Source organism: Salmo salar, chromosome 19 (assembly GCF_965601325.2).
Source record: "Salmo salar chromosome 19, fSalSal1, whole genome shotgun sequence".
NCBI lineage: Eukaryota > Metazoa > Chordata > Actinopteri > Salmoniformes > Salmonidae > Salmo > Salmo salar.
Genome location: NC_138309.1, coordinates 84,574,699 through 84,588,088, shown reverse-complemented (window position 1 = coordinate 84,588,088; position 13,390 = coordinate 84,574,699). Strand labels below are relative to the sequence as shown.

The following is a 13,390-nucleotide window of genomic DNA, read 5'->3' as shown; positions in this document are numbered from 1 at the left end:
CCACTCTTCTGGGAAGGCTTTCCACTAGATGTTGGAACATTGCTGCTATAACAGCCTCCTCTCTTCTGGGAAGGCTTTCCACTAGATGTTGGAACATTGCTGCAGGGACTTGCTTCCATTCAGCCACATGGTTTTATTAAATATGTTTATTTGTTGTGTGCTGAATTATATATTTTTATACACACGTGTAAGTTTTATTATAAAGTATACACGGCCCTTGTAAAAATAGATCTTTAATCTCAATATGACTCCCTGATTAAAAAGAGCAATAGTGAGGTCGGGCACTGATGGGCGATTAGGCCTGGTTCGCAGTCGGCGTTCCAATTCATCCCAAAGGTGTTCAATGTGGTTGAGGTCAGGGCTCTATGCGGGCCAGTCAAGTTCTTCCACACCGAGCTCGACAAACCATTTCTGTACGGACCTTGCTTTGTGCACGGGGGCATTGTCATGCTGAAACAGAAAAGGGCCTTTCCCAAACTGTTGCCATCAAGTTGGAAGCACAGAATCATCTAGAATGTTATTGTATGCTGTAGCATTAAGATTTCCCTTCACTGAAACTAAGGGACCCGAACCATGAAAAAAGATCCCAGACCATTATTCCACCTCCACCAAACATTACAGTAGGCACTATGCTTTGGGGCAGATAGCTTTGTTCTGGTATCCGCCAAACCCAGATTTGTCCGTTGGACTACCAGATGGTGAAGCGTGATTCATCACCCCAGAGAACGCGTTTCCACTGCTCCGGCTGACGCTTGGCATTGTGCATGATTCTTAGGCTTGTGTGCGGCTGCTCGGCCATGGGAGCCTATTTCATGAAGCTCCCGACAAAGTTCTTGGGCTGACGTTGCTTCCAGAGGCAGTTTGGAACGCAGTAGTGAGTGTTGCAACCAAGGACAGACAATATTTACACACTACGCACTTCAGCGGTCCCGTTCTGTGAGCTTGTGTGGCCTACCACTTTGCAGCTGAGCCGTTGTTGCTCCTAGACGTTTCCACTTCACAATAACAGCACTTACAGTTGACCGGGGGCAGCTCTAGCAGAGCAGAAATTTGGCGAACTGACTTGCTGGAAAGGTGGCATCCTATGACGGTGACATGTTGAAAGTCACTGAGCTCTTCAGGAAGGCCATTCTACTGCCAATGTCTGTCTATGGAGATTTCATGGCTGTGTGCTCGATTTTATACACCTGTCAGCAACAGGTGTGGCTGAAATAGCCGAATCCACTAATTTGAAGGGTTGTCCACATACTTTTGTGTGTGTGTGTGTGTGTGTGTGTGTGAGTGGGGGGGGGGGGATATATATAGTGTATCATACGAATTGCAAGACATAAAATAACATACGAAATGGATGAAGTTGTACAGAATTGTGCACAATTTTCAGGGACCCAGTTTGGTTGCTACTTTCAAAACTACTAGCCGAAATAATACAAAACATTTAAGCCATCTTTTTAAGCCCTTCCTCCTTCAGAATGTTTCTGTTCTTCTTCCCTCATTTTATATTTGTGTATCACAGAAGAAAAAACAAACTATCACTTCACACAACTTTTATTTGTATTTATAACATGTAAAATTAAAATAAATTAAAAAGTGAATAAGAAAATCTACACATTTTGTGAAGAGTACGCATACAGACGTAGTGTATATGACCCGCTGCATGAAGGAGGGGCCAGCAGGTAGCCTAGTGGTTAGAGCATTAGACTAGTAACCGAAAGGTTGCAAGATCGAATCCCCGACCTGACAAGGTAAAAATCTCTCGTTCTGCCCCTGAACAAGGCAGTTAACCCACTGTTCCTAGGCCGTCATTGTAAATAAGAATTTGTTCTTAACTCGACTTCCCTAGTTAAATAAAAGTTTTTAAAAAATAAAGTTTTTAAAAGAACTCCTGCATAGAAGAGCAGTGAAACATGGTGCTACATGGATGAAAAGACAGTTGACAGACAGTACAAATATTTTTAAAAAAAACGGTAAATTCACACCATATATATACATAAATTATCCTAAAGCATTGAAGAGAATTGGAATTTCAGTGTACTTCCTAAATTGACCAGAATTGACCCCAAACCCGGAGAACAAACCTACAGACTGAAGCCAGACATCACGAGGTGCTGCGCAGTGTTTCTTGCTTCAAAGTATGATGTGTCAGTTTCATCCTCTGGCTGAGGGACGAAGGGCATGGTCTGGTTCTGTAGGTTATCCCAGTTCAACCCCTCAAACAGAGCGTGGCTCCTAAGTTCTGATGCAGAAACAAATATGGTTGTAGCAGCAAAAAATTGAATCATTATTATACATCCAAATGGTCCATTTCAAAATGGAATCTATGAAATGGTATTATCACCGTTTAAACTGGTCAAATAAACCTTTACCTTTGAGACCTGCCCGTTTGTTCATGTCCATGGTGAGTAAGATCTCTATGGCATTACGGGAATTGTGGGATAGCTCCTCCTCACCATCGGGCCATGGAATATCTGAGATTAAACATAAAAACAAAATATTGGTGATAGAAAACTTTATAAAAACATTTTAAAATGCACAATTTTACTTTGCTGTAAAGGCATGTTACACTGAAAACACAACAGATGCCATAAACAATCATTTACATTTGACATTTTAGTCATTGAGCAGACTATCCAGAGTGACTTACAGTTAGTACATTCCACTTAAGATAACTAGCTAGCGGTTAGACAACCACATATCACAGTAAGTTCAATCTTTTCTCAATAAAGCAGCTAAAAGAAATGTCAGTGTTAGTAAGAAAAGACAAGTGGTACTGCAAGAAAGTACCTCTGTTGAGAATATTCTGGAAGACAAGCTGAGGGGTTTCATCATTGAAGGGGGGCACGCCGGTGAGGAACTCAAACAGACACACACCCAGGGCCCACCAGTCCACCATGCAGTCTGGGGGGGGGGGGGGGGGGGGGGCGCAATAGAGACAGTAGGTCACATATTAATCCGTACATATACATATCTTACCAAATTACCCACGATTTTTGGTTCTGGGTTTAACGGAGATTAGTCACATGTCTCAGATACCATCACCACAGTGTCAATGTGCTATTGTCTTGTTAGCCTGTGCCTCTATTCTACAGCAGTGGAAGCAGGAACTGAAACAATTGGACAATATTAGGTTAGTATTTCAATGTACAATTTGGGATAATTGTAAGATCCCCACACACACACACACACACACACACACACACACTTCTTCAAATACAATGTGAGGGGGTGTTGAAATTGTATTGCTTTGTTTGTTGAACACTTATTTTTTACTTTTTGGGTTACTACATGATTCCATATGTGTTATTTCATAGTTTTGACGTCTTCACTATTATTCTAGAATGTAGAAAATAGTAAAAATAAAAACCCTTGAATGGAATACGTGTCCAAACTTTTAACTGGTACTGTATGTGTGTGGATGTAACAACTACAGATTGCTCCTTTAAGTCTATCAAGTGTGCAAGTTTCTTGACACACACAAGCCCTTTAATAAACAGCTGCATATTATCAAGATATTAAAGTGTCACTAACAAAAAGGTAAACAATAGGCCTAGAGCAAATGCAGCATATGGCATTAATTTTTCACATGTAAATTAGAGGTCGACCGATTAATCGGACTGGCCGATTAATTAGGGCCGATTTCAAGTTTTCATAACAAATCGGTAATCGGCATTTCTGGACACCGATTATGGACGATTACATTGCGCTCCACGAGGAGACTGCGTGGCAGGCTGACTACCTGTTATGCGAGTGCAGCAAGGAGCCAAGGTAAGGTGCTAGCTATTATTAAACTTATCTTATAAAGAACAATCAATCTTAACATAATCAATAGTTAACTACATATGGGTGATGATGTTACTAGGTTAACTAGCTTGTCCTGCGTTGCATATAATCGATGCGGTGCCTGTTAATTTACCCTTGAATCATAGCCTACTTCGCCAAATGGGTGATTTAACAAGCACATTCGCGAAAAAAGCACTGTCGTTGCACCAATGTACCTAACCATAAACATCAACGCCTTTCTTTAAAATCAATACACAAGTATATATTTTTAAACCTGCACATTTAGTTAATATTGCCTGCTAACATGAATTTCTTATAATTAGGGAAATTGTGTCACTTCTCTTGCGTTCTGTGCAAGCAGAGTCAGGGTATATGCAGCAGTTTGGGACGCCTGGCTCGTTGCGAACTGTGTGAAGACCATTTCTTTCTAACAAAGACCGTCATTAATTTGCCAGAATTGTACATAATTATGACATAACATTGAAGGTTGTGCAATGTAACAGCAATATTTAGACTTAGGGATGCCACCCGTTAGATAAAATACGGAACGGTTCCGTATTTCACTGAAAGAATAAACGTTTTGTTTTCGAAATGATAGTTTCCGGATTTGACCATATTAATGACCTAAGGCTCGTATTTCTGTGTTACTATATTATAATTAAGTTTATGATATGATAGAGCAGTCTGACTGAGCGGTGTTAGGCAGCAGCAGGCTCGTAAGCATTCATTCAAACAGCACTTTCCTGCATTTGCCAGCAGCTCTTCACTGTGCTTCAAGCATTGTGCTGTTTATGACTTCAAGCCTATCAACTCCCGAGATTAGGCTGGCAATACTAAAGTACCTATTAGAACATCCAATAGTCAAAGGTATATGAAATACAAATGAAATAGAGAGAAATAGTCCTATAATAACTACAACCTAAATCTTCTTACCGGGAATATTGAAGACTCGTGTTAAAAGGAACCACCAGCTTTCATATGTTCTCATGTTCTGAGCAAGGAACTTAAACGTTAGCTTTTTTACATGGCACATATTGCACTTTTACTTTCTTCTCCAACACTTTGTTTTTGCATTATTTAAACCAAATTGAACATGTTTCATTATTTATTTGAGACTAAATTTATCTATTTATGTATTATATTAAAGTTAAAATAAGTGCTCATTCAGTATTGTTGTAATGGTCATTATTACAAAAATATACACATATATAACACACACACACACACACACATACATATATATACTGCTCAAAAAAATTAAGGGAACAGTTAAACAACACATCCTAGATCTGAATGAAAGAAATAATCTTATTAAATACTTTTTTCTTTACATAGTTGAATGTGCTGACAACAAAATCACACAAAAATAATCAATGGAAATCCAATTTATCAACCCATGGAGGTCTGGATTTGGAGTCACACTCAAAATTAAAGTGGAAAACCACACTACAGGCTGATCCAACTTTGATGTAATGTCCTTAAAACAAGTCAAAATGAGTCTCAGTAGTGTGTGTGGCCTCCACGTGCCTGTATGACCTCCCTACAACGCCTGGGCATGCTCCTGATGAGGTGGCGGATGGTCTCCTGAGGGATCTCCTCCCAGACCTGGACTAAAGCATCCGCCAACTCCTGGACAGTCTGTGGTGCAACGTGGCGTTGGTGGATGGAGCGAGACATGATGTCCCAGATGTGCTCAATTGGATTCAGGTCTGGGGAACGGGCGGGCCAGTCCATAGCATCAATGCCTTCCTCTTGCAGGAACTGCTGACACACTCCAGCCACATGAGGTCTAGCATTGTCTTGCATTAGGAGGAACCCAGGGCCAACCACACCAGCATATGGTCTCACAAGGGGTCTGGGGATCTCATCTCGGTACCTAATGGCAGTCAGGCTACCTCTGGCGAGCACATGGAGGGCTGTGCGGCCCCCCAAAGAAATACCACCCCACACCATGACTGACCCACCGCCAAACCGGTCATACTGGAGGATGTTGCAGGCAGCGGAATGTTCTCCACGGCGTCTCCAGACTCTGTCACGTCTGTCACGTGCTCAGTGTGAACCTGCTTTCATCTGTGAAGAGCACAGGGCGCCAGTGGCGAATTTGCCAATCTTGGTGCTCTCTGGCAAATGCCAAACGTCCTGCACGGTGTTGGGCTGTAAGCACAATCCCCACCTGTGGACGTCCGGCCCTCATACCACCCTCATGGAGTCTGTTTCTGACCGTTGGAGCAGACACATGCACATTTGTGGCCTGTTGGAGGTCATTTTGCAGGGCTCTGGCAGTGCTTCTCCTGCTCCTCCTTGCACAAAGGCGGAGGTAGCGGTCCTGCTGCTGGGTTGTTGCCCTCCTACGGCCTCCTCCACGTCTCCTGATGTACTGGCCTGTCTCCTGGTAGCGCCTCCATGCTCTGGACACTACGCTGACAGACACAGCAAACCTTCTTGCCACAGCTCGCATTGATGTGCCATCCTGGATGAGCTGCACTACCTGAGCCACTTGTGAGGGTTGTAGACTCCGTCTCATGCTACCACTAGAGTGAAAGCACCGCCAGCATTCAAAAGTGACCAAAACATCAGCCAGGAAGCATAGGAACTGAGAAGTGGTCTGTGGTCCCCACCTGCTGAACCACTCCTTTATTGGGGGTGTCTTGCTAATTGCCTATAATTTCCACCTGTTGTCTATTCCATTTGCACAACAGCATGTGAAATTTATTGTCAATCAGTGTTGCTTCCTAAGTGGACAGTTTGATTTCACAGAAGTGTGATTGACTTGGAGTTACATTGTGTTGTTTAAGTGTTCCCTTTATTTTTTTGAGCAGTGTATATATACATACAAAAAATAATAATAAAATAAAAAAAATCGGCAGATTAATCGGTATCGGCTTTTTTAGGTCCTCCAATAATAGGAATTGAAAAATCATAATCGGTCGACCTCTAATGTAAATAGCACTTGTCAGTAGTGCTCAAAGCATGTCAGTCCATGAGCACAGCATTTATTCATCAACTCCAATCAAATGAGTCCAATCAGTCGTCCATGACAACACAATCATAAACAACAGACTAGGGCTGGCTAATAAGTCCTTAGTTTTGGGGGTCATGCTCACGTAAAACAATTTGGCTAATCTATACTTCCATATTTCCAAGTCCTATTCTTGAAGATCAAGGGGTATAACATTTATTTTAATTCTGATATATCTTTACATTAAAACAAAGTCTCATTTAATAATATTATTATCTGTAGTAGAAAACGATGGGTTAGAAAAGCTTACATAAACAACCCATAAAGTAAATGGCCAGCTATGTAAACTTTAACATTGATTTATCCTGCAATAGATGTCATTCAATTGGTAACATTCACTTTGGTCTTCTTCTAATGCCTCTTAAGGGGAAAGTAATCTAAAAGTAACTGAATGTAATCAGATTACATTACTGAGTTTGAGCGATCCAAAAGTTACATTAGAGATTACAATTTGGGACAGGTAACTACTAACTGTAACAGATTACATTTAGAAAGTAATCTACCCAACCCTGTTAGCACCAAACATATTCCTGGACAAAACACATATCAATGTTTCAATGTATGAACGAATTTCATCAGCGTGAAAATGTGCCTTTACAATTAGGCCCATCGAGTGGTCACTTATGTTCATCCTCCACCTTAAAACATTAATGACCCTATTTAGAATCTTCAACACCATGCACTGAAAATGGCTTCCCATTACAATTTCCCTCAATTTAATCCCAACACGGGTCCAAACCCAATACAGAGGGCCAGAAGCAGACAATAGTGGTGTGATTGCGACACACATTTAGCAGTGTTCCTGCATTTGGAGATTCCTGAATAAGCAGGAACCCCCCCCACATCATATTCATGCTTGTGTGACACTAATGATATTTTGGATTTCCCCTGATTGTCTATGCGATTAATGTGTGGGTCAAACAGGAAATAAAAAGTATTCGAGTTTTTAAAAAGGGGGAGAAAGACACTGTCTACCGGTGTCCTAGCTAGGTAGCATTGTTTCCCCCGCTTCTTCTGTGAGGTTTATTGGTGGTTGGCATCCATCGTTATGGTACATTACCGCCACCTACTGTACTGGAGCGCTCCCGCCTGTGTACCGGCGTCCTAGCCAGTGTAGGCCATCATTAAATTTTATTTAACTAGGCAAGTCAGTTAAAAAAAATATATATAAATAATCTTATTTACAATGATGGCCTACACCGGCCAAACCCGGATGATGCTGGGCCAATTGTGCGCCGCCCTATGGGACTCCCAATCAACGTTGGTTAAGATACATCCTTGATTGTGGACCAATTAGAAGTATAAAGAGGGGTTCCTGTAAATGCAGGAATGCCCACATGCAGGAACGTCCCGAACTGAGGGCCACAATTACATCACTTTCGGAAACAGGAAGTATAATTGGGAACCAGAAGTAGCATTTTGAAACCCATCCATGTAATACTGAATCAGGCAGCCATTTCCTCTGGTAGCAGACGTGAATGCAACGCAGCGAAGCTGAGAACACATGCACTCCCCCTTTGCAACGTTAGCAAGGTTATGAACAACTTACCACATTTACAATATCCTGAAACTTAAAAAAGAATTCCTGTTAAAAAAATGTCTGAACTGTTGATTTTTCCAACAGATATTTATACCTTCATGTAAAGTTGTGTAGAGGATGACAGTAGTTATACCAACACACATTCAGAAATAGGAGGAAGGGAAGCGCTACTAAGTTACACAATAGTACATTTGTTAGTAGACAGAAGGTGCTCTTTGGTAAAAGGGGTGAATTGGTCATCAAAAAGAAAGGAGGACCAAGGCACTCTTCATATAATTAATTAAAATGCCTTTATTAGTACGTTCAATAGAAACAAGGTTTTAAATATCGGACGCGTTTCGGCTGCATGGCCTTCGTCAGGGAGTACAAAGAAATAATACAATGTTCTCTTTTGAACAGCTTTTCAAATTAGCCCTAATTTGAAGAGGGAGTGGTTACAAAATTGATTGGACACACCTAGTAAGCAATACTATACATATTAAAAAGTGAAATACTATAGCTATGTTATCATAAAAATACAACTCCAAGCTAGAAGTATCAGAACACTTAGAAAGGTAGTTCGAACCTTAAATATGACTGGGACACATTCAGAAATGTTTTGACATCCCAAACAAGAACTGTGTCAACACTTACCATGTGGTTTCCCCAATAGCAGCTCTGGGGCAAGGTAATCTGGGGTGCCTAAAATCGGTTCTCCCTCCACGGGTACAGGACCACGTCGGACACTCTTAGGGGTCCTGAACGGAGTGTGGGAGGTGGTCGACGACTGTGGGGTCTTAAATTAGGAAACAAATGAATAAATAACTGATAAAACAAGTGTCATGTAAGTTCTCTGAAGCTATATTTAGGTCCTACATTTTCAACTTAGCCCAGTACCCTCCACCCCTGAATCTCAACTCTGTATCCACCACCCCTGGGATTTGACTGTGCATCTACCTGATCGAGGGAGTTGTTGGAGCTGGGTCTCTTCTGGACTGGTGTGACAGCAGCGGGCATACTGTGGTAGGAGGCTGAGGTGGCCATATCCATGGCCTCCACTGAGCCCAGGCTGAGGCGTGAGCTCCCTGACATGTTGGAGCGGTTGATGGAGCTGCAGTAGCTCCGGAAGGCCACCACATTCCTGGGCTTGAGGAACGAGGGTGACCTGGCCACCCTGGGGTCCAGCTCAGGGACTCGGTCGAGGAAGGAGCGCTTGGATTCGCCTCCTCTCAGGGTGAGCCCGTTGCCCGGCATTGCCGTTCCTATTATACTAGCGAAGATGGGTGGCTGAGGAAGGAGTGGGGTACTGGGTGATATTGCTGGGTCATATCGTCTATCGTCTAGCTCGAACAATGCCCAATGCCCGTCTTTGGCACTTTGCGCCGACCTCTTTGGGGATGGGCTGTTGTCGATGGACATTTCATGAGCCGACCCCTCAGAGTCTGCGCACAGGCTCCTGCTCAGCTCGTGGTCGTCACCAAATGACGTGCCTTCGATGAAGACCCCCTCTGCTGGTCCGTCCAACTCACACAGGAGGTTTTTAGCCACAGCGATGGGACTGGAAAGTTTAGGGGTCTGGCCTTCAGCAGTCTCTTGACCCTCAGATCCAAACACCTCCAAATGGACATTTGCAAACACCCCTGTCAGACCAGTGCGATTCTTCAAAGCAATATCTGGGACGCCATAACACCTCTGGTACGCTGAGTCGCTCTTCTTGGAAAGGGATTCCAACTGTTCAGAACTTCTCTCCACCTCCTCAAACACTCTCTTTCCTGCTGAGGTTACCACAACATGGCCTCCCTTTGGTTTACCTTCGGTGGCACAGTGACCTTCAACTCCAGAAACATAACCTCTGAATGGTTGAGAGAGATCAGGCTTCTGGGGTGGGGTAGACTGCTCTACCTCGTTAAACTGAAGCCTCTTCCAAGCAAGAGGTTCCTCTTTGGCCTTCCTGGACAGTTCACCAGTACTGGGTTCTTGGTGGAGCTGTCCACGGAGGTCTAAGTTGTCTAACGATGCCAGAGCAGAGTCCAGGCGCTGCATTCGCATATCAGAGGTCGACTTTCCTTTCGTTGGTCCACTGGTATTCCTACCGTATAGGTGCAGGAAGTTCTCCCTCTCCTTCTAGAAAAGCAAACCGAAAACAATAATAACATCTTCTAATGACCCACAAATACAGAGGTAGATATGATTGAAATGAAAGCAATTGTATTTCCTGCTGGCTTCTGACCTGCTCTACCTCCCATAGTGGGCTGACACCTCCCTCGGAGTCCGTGGTGGAGGGGAAGAGGCATGATTGGCTGCTGCCTGCGCTCATTGTGTCAAACCTCCTTCTGGACTTGAGCAGCCTGGGAGTCAGGCTCTTGGTCAAAGCATTTGGGCTGAACACAAAGCTGTTGGGTCCTGACAAAACAAAAAGTAAGACTGATTAGAAACATTGAGGGATCAGAATCCACCCTCTCTAGACAGGTTTGATTACAGATCTGGTTAAAGATTTATTTAAAAACTGAAACACATGGTAATTTACAGGAGGTAGAATTCTCTCTGTTAGCTCTACCAGAGCTCAATGTCCAAGAGGCTTCTAAACAGCCCCAAGCCATAAGACTCCTGAACATCTAATCAAATGGCTACCTAGACTATTTGCATTGCCGCCCCCCCCCCCCCCCCCCCTTACACCGCTGCGACTCTCGGTTTTGTCATCTATGCATAGACACTTTAATAACTACCTACATGTACATTTTACCTCAAATAACCAATGCCACTGCACATTGAGTCTGTACCGGTACCCCCTGTATATAGTCTTACTATTGTTATTTTACTGATGCTCTTTAATTACTTGTTACTTTTATTTCTTATTCTTATCTGCATTGTTGTTTAGGGGCTCGTATGTAAGCATTTCCCTGTAGGGTCTACACCTGTTGTATTCCGCACATGTGACTTACAAAATATGATTTGAAGAGACATACCCAAAGTCTGGCTATGGTAGACATGGGAACGCAGGTATTCCTTCTGTCTCCTCAAGGGTGAAAAGAGCGAGTTTTTCCGCTGATCAATTTTCCCACGTGACATAGGGCTGAACACAGCCGAGGTGCTGCTGCGACGCTTGCTCTTCACTGCTGGTGTGTTCTGTGATGGGATGAAAGCACAGAATAAATATTTAATATGGCAATAGGAAAGAATGTACTGTATCTGCACAAACCAATCATATCACATTTTCTATCCTTACTGATGTATTGCCTATGAATACATGACATACTTAAATGCAATGAACTTTACTTACAAGTCCAAGAGAGCTGATCAAAGACAGGACTTGACCAGGGGTGCGGAAATAATCCTGTTTAGGCTTTGCCAAAGATGGGGTTGTCAAGATATCGGCAAGACTCAATTCTGGGAGGAAAAGGAATTCAAATGTAGAACTAAACTAAAGCCTGCAAGCGGATGCGGGTGGATGCATTGGTTTAGGCAGCAGGTAGCCTAGCAGTTAAGAGTGTTGGACCAGTAACTGAAAGTTCGATGGTTCAAAATCCTGAGCCGACTAGGTGAAAAATCTGTCGATTTAACCCTAATTGCTGCTGTAAGTCGCTCTGAATAAGAGTGTCTGCTAAATAACTAAAATGTTTAGTGTAAGCTACAGTTTATGCACATACCTCTGTCAAGCTTGACTTTGGAGAGGCCAAAGTCTGTAAGCTTGATGTGACCTTCATTAGATACAAGCATATTGTCCGGCTTCAGGTCCCTAAATGATTGAACAGAATACAAAACTCAAATCATACTAAAATGTGAAATAAATAAAAAAATACACATTTCTTGAAGATGTAGTCATAAAAGTACCTGTGGATGATTCCATGGCGATGAAGGTAGTCTAAAGCACGTGCCACCTCTGAAATGTATTTCACTGACATGTCCTCATCAAAATATCCGTAGATGTGAAGAAGGGATTTCACGTCTCCACCAATTAGGTATTCCATCACCTGTGCATAAACATGTACAGAGGCAATATACCAAAGTTAGGAAAGTGACATGTCACTCGCTGTTGTCATTGATCTTTTATGGGGGGGGGGGGGGGGACACACACATACCAAATACACTTTTGTTGCTGTTTGGAGACAGTAGAAGAGGTGTACGACAAAGGGACTTTTGCTGAGGGCCAATGCGTCTCTCTCTGCCTTCATCTGATCTGCCAAATTTTTGTCATGCATGTCAGATTTCTTCACCACCTGGCGAAAAAGTTCACAGCTAATTAAGTGTCATTATCCTCAAAATGTCAATCCAAGTTAGGATTTTCCATTATATAAAACATTTAAAAAGTTGAACATTATTTCCAATTCCTTAGCAGCTGTTACTGGTGGTTTACCCCACCCACAATTAGAAATGGGAGCTGTGGAGGAGGTTCATAGCAGTGGTAAAACCGTTGATGACTTGCCTTGATTGCATATAATCGTGGATTACATTTCTTCCGTGCAAGGTAAACCTTTCCAAAGGCACCACGGCTGATGGGCTTCAAAACAACGAAGTCATCGATTGAGACAGGCCTTAGAATATCGGATACCTTCCTATCTGCACAAGAAGTGGGCTGTTTTTCACCCGCATCCATAACTGGGAGCTAATCCGTCATACAGCTAACGTGGAATTTTTATTTTATTTTTACTTCTCAAGGAACACACATCCTGAGTTTAATTCAACTAAAAAGCGTGCATGCAATTAAAGTAGTTAGCTGTTACATTTCAAAAGCACCTCAATGAAAACCAATCTGTTTCCTTTTCACTAACCTGAAAGACAAGACAAGCTTGTTTGAAATGTGAAATCCGCTCCCAGAGACGGGACGCTATTCGTGGCCAAAGAGAGTGCCTATACGAAAACGTTTAACCAGTCAAGAATATGAACACGTGAAATTAAGATTTTACCAAATAAGAAAGTTATGAATTAGTCAATAAATATAATTTACTTTTTGGGCCATCGATATTTTTACTAGAGCAACTCCGCTACATGACTTGCATCAGGCAATGGGTAGGACACCTATTCCAGGCATCAACATTAACGCATATTTTGTATAATCAAAATCAATTCGTTTACAA

The 13,390-nt window shown here is 42.5% G+C and overlaps 1 protein-coding gene across 3 annotated transcripts; it reads right to left on the bottom strand.

Moving 5' to 3' along the window:
* Nucleotides 1-1,529: 1,529 nt before the first annotated feature.
* Nucleotides 1,530-13,303, bottom strand: LOC106579700 (serine/threonine-protein kinase greatwall). Of its 3 annotated transcripts, XM_014159835.3 has the most exons (15): nucleotides 13,261-13,303; nucleotides 13,085-13,163; nucleotides 12,739-12,872; nucleotides 12,395-12,532; nucleotides 12,147-12,286; nucleotides 11,963-12,051; nucleotides 11,596-11,702; nucleotides 11,282-11,441; nucleotides 10,546-10,718; nucleotides 9,273-10,439; nucleotides 8,970-9,111; nucleotides 8,346-8,366; nucleotides 2,782-2,895; nucleotides 2,364-2,465; nucleotides 1,530-2,233 (listed from the first exon to the last, which is right to left on the bottom strand). In XM_014159835.3, the coding sequence occupies exons 1-15, from the start codon at nucleotides 13,270-13,272 to the stop codon at nucleotides 2,076-2,078; spliced, it is 2,736 nt and encodes a 911-aa protein (XP_014015310.1). In that variant the 5' UTR covers nucleotides 13,273-13,303; the 3' UTR covers nucleotides 1,530-2,075. The 3 variants fall into 3 exon arrangements, with proteins under 3 accessions (XP_014015310.1, XP_014015311.1, XP_014015312.1); XM_014159836.3 differs by lacking the exon at nucleotides 8,346-8,366 and having other exon boundaries at nucleotides 13,261-13,301; XM_014159837.3 differs by having other exon boundaries at nucleotides 12,739-12,813; nucleotides 13,085-13,278.
* Nucleotides 13,304-13,390: the final 87 nt, after the last annotated feature.